We start from the raw sequence: 8270 nt of genomic DNA on the forward strand, positions 1-8270 counted from the left end.
AAAACTTTTTGTTGAAATATATACATGTAATTTTTAAAAATATATACCTCTGAAAAAAACATGCATTAAATTAATATTTTTTATAATAATTAATAATAATTAAAATTATAGAACAATTTAATAGGTTTATAATATTAGGAAAATTCTTATAAATAAAAAAGTCCCAAAAATATTTACAGTTCATAGCAAAAAATTAATTGTGAGAGGAGATCAAACATTCTACTTTCTTCAAAGAAAAAAACCTGACTGTGAAAAAGAGATTATATCCCAAAGCTAACTTACTTTGACAATAAAATTGAAAAATCAATTATAATGTACATGATATAGCATATATTACATGATATAAATATAGAGGAAAAATATCAATTTACACAGTTGAATTTTGGGACTGTATCAATTTAAAGTATGAATTAATAATTGTGTCAAGATCGTGAATTTTTATAAATATATCTATTTAGACCCTTTGTTACATCTTATTTGGATAAATATGGTGTGAATCTTATAATTTTATCAATTAAACTCCTAAATTTTTAAAAGCAAATCAATTTAGATTCTCAGTTAACATTTCCTTTAAAAATTGTTTATGCATCAATTTTAATGGTCAATTTTATTAATGTGGTATTTGAAGAGGCCTACAAACATGTAAGATTTGAATGTAGGGATATTTTTCAAATTTAAAACTTAATAAATAGTTTAAATTAAATTAATTCACTTATAACTATTTATAACAATTTTATTTTAGTAAATTAAGGGAAAAGACTATTCCATTTTGTTTTGTTTTTTTTTTTTTTTTAAAAATATTCATGAGAAACATCTCAAACATGAAGAAAAAGTTTAGAATCTTCCAACCACACGATGTTTAAGAAAAACAATATAAGATGAAGAGTGTTGTATAGAAAATGTTGAATGTGGCGCCATCCTCATTTCTTTATCCTTCAAATTCACCAATTTCTTGTTGAATTCGGGTCCATTTTTCTATTCTTTAATCTTGATTCTTGACATACCCTCTTCATATTCAACATTCAAATCACTTCATTTCTTCCAAATCCCTTAAAATACGTAAAGATTCTGTAAATATACACACTATAAACCACACAATTAACTGAAAATTCAGCCGAGCCATCCGCCAGTGCAACTTTACTCCACTTCCTGGTTCTGAATTCGTGCAGATGCGGCCGTATGAGGAGAAAACAACAAGCTTCAGCTTTGCTTCTTTGACGGAAACTTGAAGAATCAGTTCATCAATCCAATCCAAGATAATAAAAAAACGGAACCCAAATTACGAACAAGACAAGGGTTGAAATCTTATACGAACAATTTTCGTTAAATCCGTGCTTTGTGGGCACCCAATTAACGCAAATTTCTGGATTTGGATCTGATTTTGTTTACAAATTTCATACAAGACAGAGAATAAAAAGGGCGAGGGGAAGTAAATTTGGAAGGCGATGAGTTGTTTTCTTGATTGGATTGGAATCGCAGTTTGTGGGAAAGACTGTGATATAAACCTTTCCCTTTTCTTGTTGGGTTTAATGTGTTTTGAATCTTTTGATATGTTTGACTTCCGGTTTCGAGATGTGGGAATGTTTTTATCTGACACCCATTTATTTAACAGAAAGGAACTAATTATTTGATTTAATTTTTGGCAACTGTGTGAGCTTTTGATTTTCTTGTTTATTGCGTGGAATGTGGATAGGGAGAAAGGTAAGAATATTTCTTATTTCTAATTTTTTTTTCATCGATTTTTTATTGATGTGAATTTTAAGGCCCTAGGGTTCACTTTTCGGGCTCCAGTCTTCTATCGCTGCCCAAATTTCTTCCCCTTTCGTATGATTTTTAGGAGTTACGGACTCTGTCTTGTCTTGTTCGTCGATTTTTCTTCATCTCATCGTTCTGGGTGTTCAAATTTCCTTGATTTTTCCATTCGCTTGGTGGGTTCTCCGGTTTCTGTTGTCTGAAGCGCTGAATTTCCTCTCGCTCCTTCTGCTGGTGACTGGTTTGTTTAATTTTGAGGTTTTCTCTTATGGGTTTTGCTTTGAAGCTTCGATTATGATGGTTTTTTCTTTATATGAATCCTTGAAGCGCTTTTGCTCAACTAGCAGCTGAATATATATGTTTTGCTCTTGCAGTACATGTTGGTCATAGTTGGAGATTTTTAACGGATAGGGTTTGAGTTCTTAATAAGTCCTGCATTCAGTTTTGCAGAAATTTTGTGCTGAACTGGGTGATTTTTAGGGTTTAATTGTTGGTCCGGTAAGAATTAAAGGGTCCGGACGGCTGTGATTTTGATCTTAAAGCCCGTCCCCCTGAGGGGCTTTAGGATGATGGCATTGTTTCAACCTCAGAATGAAAATTCAGGTTCTTTACTTCTATGTCATGGGATATGGGTATTGGTCTCTCAGATTTTTAACTGATGTCAGGGCATTGGGGCTCTGTTTTAGCGAATGTTTGTGTTCTAATGGTTCCAAAAGCAAGTTGAAAGATCTCATTGCTTGAGGAAGTCCGCTTAATGCAATTTTCCCCCGGATCTTCTTGTAAACGATGCTTCATTCCGTAGTAGCTGCTAGACAGACTTGTAGCCTACTTGCTGTCACCTGCGGAAGTGTACCTAAAATAAAATGTGAGGAGGAAGTTGATGAGGATAAGTTGAGATATCCGTTTCCAGAATTAGTTTCTTCCGGACGATTGGAGGTGCAAGTCTGCATTAGCTGTCATTTATCTGCAATTTTCCTATTCAATTAAAGATGCTTCTTGTCAAAATATTCAGCTGCTTGAATGTGCAGGTTCGAGTTTTGGCAAATCCAAGCAAGGATGAATTCAGTAGAATTGTGGAATCATATCTACCGAGCTTCGTCTACTTGCAAGGGGAACAACTTGGAAATGATGAAATTGGGTCTTTGGTTTGGAATGGTGTTGATTTATCTCTTGAAGATTTATGTGGACTATTCAATACTACACTACCAACCATTGTATGCTCTGTCTTCCTTCTATAATTTATGAATTAGCTCTTTACCGACCGTCTCGTCTTTTCTTTTGCTACTCCTATGTGATGGGGTTGGAGGAATGAGTTTGGTTAGTGTAGATTTTGGTTTTGATAATTTAATTCATCTATTTGCTCAGGTGTATTTAGAAATTCCAAATGGAGGCAGAATAGCGGAGGCTCTTCATTCTAAGGTGACTTCTATGAGGTTCTTAGACCACCACTTCGATTAAATTATAATGTTGATATGAACAAGGGTGGCAGCCTGCCTGTCTAACATTCTTGTGATATAAGTTTTTTATCCAAGATTGTTTATTGAAACAAATTGATCATTGTGCAGGGAATTCCTTACCTCATGTATTGGAACAGTACATTTTCATGTTATGCTGCAGCTCATTTTCGTAATGCATTGCTTTCAGTGGTGCAGAGGTACGTTGCATACTTTAAGGTTTTGCACTACTTGCAATTAGGCAGACTAGAATTGTGTGGTTATAGGTGTCTATTCACCCTTCTTCATGGATTCAATTATATACTTATCCTGACATTTGGAGTAGAATCAAAGTTACTTTGTGATTTTCCATATATATGCTTTTGTGCTTCTTATATGAGCTCACCCTACTATGGAAGTTGTGAGTAGTGTTTTTAATAGTGTGAAGCAAATTAAAGAGCAATGGCACTTTTAGGGCTTAAGTGCAAGGAGCAACATAAGGACTTTAAAGAAGTGAGGTGCATGACATATAGTGAATACAATTATAAAAATCAACATGAAGATAGAATTATCATGTAAAATGGGTTGAGTTTCTCAAGGAGCATTCTCATGAAAAACAAAACTACATTCATCTTTTGCCATGCATCTAATTTCTAGCTATCTACATGTCATTCTTGTACATAACACAAACCAACAAACTTATTTTTGACACTCGTGGCCCTCCCTACTTCTGGAGGGCACTTATGTTTTGCATAAGGTGTATTTGTTTTACTTTTGTCTGAACTTTTCTGCTTGTATATCTATGGAGGGTGACAAATGTTTGATTTTTATGTTTTATTTCACTTGTGGGATGCAGTTCATCTACTCATACATGGGATGCTTTTCAGCTTGCACGTGCTGCTTTTAAGCTTTATTGTGTGGGGAGCAATTACGGTCTGCCTGGGATTGCTGATGACAGTATTATGAGTGATCTAGAGCCACAGCTTATTGGGGAACCCCTAAAGATTAATGTAGAACCCCCCGAGGTAGATGCAGGTGAAGGTGAAGATGGAGATGGTTCTTTAGAAACCCTCCCAGCCATAAGTATTCATGATAACAATGTGACCGTGAGATTTCTTATCTGTGGAGTGCCTTGCACACCGGTAAGCAGTTTCCAGGCATTTGTTGTATATTCATGTGGGTACAGCTGCATAGAGGTGTGCAGGAACGAGTACCTTTTCAATTATAAGTTATTTTACGTGGTCTTCCTTATAATTTTCATGCTTTCTAGGATGCCTGCTTATTGAGATCATTGGAGGATGGTCTTAATGCGCTTTTGAACATTGAAGTAAGTGTCCTTCAGGATTTTTCTTGTTTTCTGGCTTGTAAGAGTTGGTCAAGGACATTGTTTGATATTATTCATTATCATGTTCTGAATGATTGAATGGAAAAGATCTCTGTGAACTGTTGTAACTTAAGCTGTTTTGGGGCCATTCCCTTATTGACTGTCCTGAGTTTTTGGTTTTTATGGGTGATACAGATACGTGGGAGTAAACTTCAGGGAAAGTTCAGGTAAGCTTCTTCTTGGAAAGAACTTTTGTTGATATATATTGGGAATATTCTTTTGTCGCATATGGTATACCAATTCTATTTGTTAACATTCAGTGTCATATATCTATGCTATGCCTTCTTGGTAGGGATTAAATCTTCAGTTCAGTGCATGTCAATTGTGTATGCTATTAATGACTTAAAAATATGGTGCAGTGCTCCTCCACCACCTCTTCAAGCAGGATCCTTTTCTCGTGGGGTTGTGACAATGCGATGTGATATAGTGACTTGTAGTTCAGCCCACATCTCAATATTGGTGTCTGGTAGTGCTCATACTTGTTTTGATGATCAGGTTTGTTTCTAATTTGAACTATTTGGCCTGTTTCTTTTTGTTAATTTTTTTTAAATAAGGAGTCTAATTCCTGGTTGGTACTAACTTTTCCAGCTCTTGGAGAAACATATCAAACATGAGATTATAGAAAACAACCAATTAGTTCATGCTATGCATGATTGTGAAGGCAACAAACATCACATGCACGAGCCTCGAAAATCTGCTTCAGTTGCCTGTGGGGCAACAGTATTTGAGGTTTCCATGAAGGTTCCTGCTTGGGCATCACAGGTCCACCCAACATGCTTGTTTTCCCCCTCCACTTAAATTAAGCACTTTAGAGTAAACTGCACACTGATCTATTATTTCTTAAAATCAATGATCTTGGTTTATTCATATTTTCTATGGTTGAGGTTCAATTTATCAAAAGATTTGAACTAGGTTGAATAATCCAAAGTCATTTCATCTTTAATATATTGATATTAATTTGTTTGCCATGGATGCTGTTTTAGGTCTTGAGGCAACTTGCGCCTGACATGTCGTACCGGAGTTTAGTTGCACTCGGCATTGGGGGAGTTCAGGGTTTACCTGTTGCTTCTTTTGAGAAAGAGGATGCCGAGCGACTGCTCTTCTTTTGTTCAGGGGATGAGAATGATAAACATTCAGAGCAGTTGCTTGTGAGCGTATTACCCAGCTGGTTTAAGCCACCTACTCCTAGTAGAAAGAGAGTAGAACCAAGCCAAGGAATAAGGAGCACTCTTTCACACGACAGTCTTGCATATGCAAACATCCCTTCCATTAGAAGAGTAGCTAGAGAGGAGCCTGCACCAATGAATGGGTTCAAGGCACCCTTACTGCCAACGAGGAAAAGATTAAAAGTAGCCTCCATGAGGCCTGTTCCACGTGTGCATAGGAATAAAATAACGCCTTTCTCTGGATTGGCTGAAGTAGATTGGAACAACGGAAGCCTATCCAAGGCTAGTTTACCTGTTGTTACCCCGTCAAAGCATGTTACTGTAGGATCAACTTCTGCAACACACAGGAAATCTTTTTCAAGCTCATCTCAGTCTAAGCAGATTATTTCCTTGAACCCACTGCCTCTAAAGAAGCATGGTTGTGGAAGAAACCCAATTCAAGATTGCTCAGAGGTAAGATATCATGATCATTAAGGTTTAAACTTAAGAAGCCGGTGGATATCTGGTTATTGGTAATCTATTTTGGAACTGTAAAATATCTCTGCAATATAACTTGGCAGCACATCAAGTCAATATGGGAAATCCACGGCTAAAAAGTGTCTTTGATTTTTGCCTAAATGCATAGGCTTCTGAATTGGAAAAGAAGTGGTTTTTCTTAGGAGGAAGAGATATCAACTTCATGCTATATGCTCGTGTACATTTATTTCAAAATTTTTTTTGTCTGAATTGATGTGGCTTTCATTGTGCTATTATTGAAATTTCTTTGGATTGCAGGAGGAGTTTTTGAAGGATGTTATGGAGTTTTTACTACTTAGAGGACATTCACGACTTATTCCTCAAGGTGGACTTGAGGAGTTTCCAGATGCCATACTCAACGGGAAGCGTCTTGACCTCTATAACTTGTATAAGGAGGTATGGTCATTGAATTCCAGATAGAATATTGACTTTTTGGTATTTTAACTGCAAAGACCCATATTGAAATTGTTGCTCCACTTCATAGGTGGTCACCCGAGGAGGCTTTCATGTCGGCAATGGTATCAACTGGAAGGGGCAGATATTCTCTAAGATGCACAATTACACAATGACCAATAGAATGACTGTATGTACAACAAGCCTTTTCTCATAGATTTGTGACCCTTATGATGCTTTTTTCTTCTCAGCCTAAGCTGCAAAATTCTATTGGTAGATGAAACTTGTTTCAATTTTACTAATTTCATATGTTGGAAGAAGTTGATCCTATATGTTCTCACAGGGTGTTGGAAATACATTGAAAAGACATTATGAGACTTACCTTCTAGAATATGAATTGGCTCATGATGATGTAGATGGAGAATGCTGCCTTTTGTGCCACAGGTTTGTAAATTTGTTCTACCGGTTTTGTTCACTCACAGTTATATTAAAATCACTTTCTTACCATGGGATTTGCAACTGTTCAACAGTAGTGCAGCAGGGGATTGGGTGAACTGTGGCATTTGTGGTGAATGGGCCCATTTCGGGTGCGATCGAAGGCAGGGTCTAGGAGCATTTAAGGTATTAATTTTGGACCACCATGAGATTAATTCTAGGAGAATCTTGTGTTTGTGAAACTTGAAAGTGAGGGTGTGCAATCTGGTTAATCTTTTCTCTTTGATGGTTTGAATTATTTTCTTCTTTACTTTGCAGGATTATGCCAAAACAGATGGGCTAGAGTATGTTTGTCCACATTGTAGCATTACAACTTACAAGAAGAAACCACACAGAGTAGCAAATGGGTCTCCACAAGGAATAACGAATCCACGGATACCTTGATTCAGTTTTTGGCCTCCCTATCTTGAGGTTTCGGCTGCGTTGTTTTTCTTTTTTCTTTTTGCCTATTCTTATCCTACACGAGAAATTATTCATTCCATCGGCTCGTAGATGAGTTTTGTTTGAGGTGGTGTGCTGCTAAACCAACCATTAGCTGAAGATTGAATTTATGAGACTGAGGATGAAAACTCTGAAGTGAAGAAGAGAACTAAAGAGACTAGAGCACACAAAGAGGACTTCATCATAGGTTCTTTTTTGACCTCTTGTTTGTCTAGGTAATAGTTTAGGAGTAAAGTTAGAAGCAGCATGGCAGTTAACTTTAGTAGGGTGCTGTAAAATACTTCTATTCTTGTAGCTAAGCCATGACTGATGTATTTTAATGGAAGATATCTAATTTACAATTTTTTGTATATGATTGATCCAAGAAAAGTAGATCAATTATCACTACTTCACATGCATTTCAAAACTTTACAAGTGATCAAACCATCGCTTGCCTTCATTTCCATTTATGTAATTCTGAAAATTGAAGGGGTGATTTTTCCCCTCAAGTATAAATAAATAAAAAATTTAAAATAAAAACCCATGAACGAGAAAGTCAACCATTAAATTGAATCACGTTGATCGGATCGAATCGAACTGACAATTAATAATTCTATGGTTTAGAAAATTGATTCAATTGACATATAATTCAAACAGATTGAATAGTGCATCTCACTTTAATCAAAGGAAAAAAAATCAAGAGTATATTAA

At 36.1% G+C, this 8270-nt stretch overlaps 1 protein-coding gene across 2 annotated transcripts; it reads left to right on the forward strand.

Moving 5' to 3' along the window:
* Positions 1-885: 885 nt before the first annotated feature.
* Positions 886-8003, forward strand: LOC120074729 (AT-rich interactive domain-containing protein 4-like). 2 transcript variants are annotated; one of them, XM_039027960.1, is made up of 16 exons: positions 886-1993; positions 2127-2688; positions 2781-2966; positions 3118-3171; positions 3318-3406; positions 4042-4327; positions 4456-4512; positions 4705-4736; positions 4929-5064; positions 5158-5331; positions 5553-6188; positions 6510-6647; positions 6736-6834; positions 6988-7088; positions 7175-7265; positions 7398-8003. In XM_039027960.1, exons 2-16 carry the CDS (start codon positions 2539-2541, stop codon positions 7521-7523), a joined length of 2355 nt encoding a protein of 784 aa, XP_038883888.1. In that variant the 5' UTR covers positions 886-1993; positions 2127-2538; the 3' UTR covers positions 7524-8003. The 2 variants fall into 2 exon arrangements, with proteins under 2 accessions (XP_038883888.1, XP_038883881.1); XM_039027953.1 differs by having other exon boundaries at positions 886-1701; positions 1838-2688.
* Positions 8004-8270: the final 267 nt, after the last annotated feature.

This window comes from Benincasa hispida, chromosome 1 (genome assembly GCF_009727055.1).
Source record: "Benincasa hispida cultivar B227 chromosome 1, ASM972705v1, whole genome shotgun sequence".
Classification (NCBI taxonomy): domain Eukaryota; kingdom Viridiplantae; phylum Streptophyta; class Magnoliopsida; order Cucurbitales; family Cucurbitaceae; genus Benincasa; species Benincasa hispida.

Coding starts and splice junctions, on each gene's coding strand:
- LOC120074729 (XM_039027960.1), top strand. CDS start 2,539: ATGCTTCATTCCGTAGTAGCTGCTAGACAGACTTGTAGCCTACTTGCT. Junction 3,407..4,041: donor TTGCTTTCAGTGGTGCAGAG/GTACGTTGCATA, acceptor TGTGGGATGCAG/TTCATCTACTCATACATGGG. Junction 7,089..7,174: donor TGCTGCCTTTTGTGCCACAG/GTTTGTAAATTT, acceptor ACTGTTCAACAG/TAGTGCAGCAGGGGATTGGG.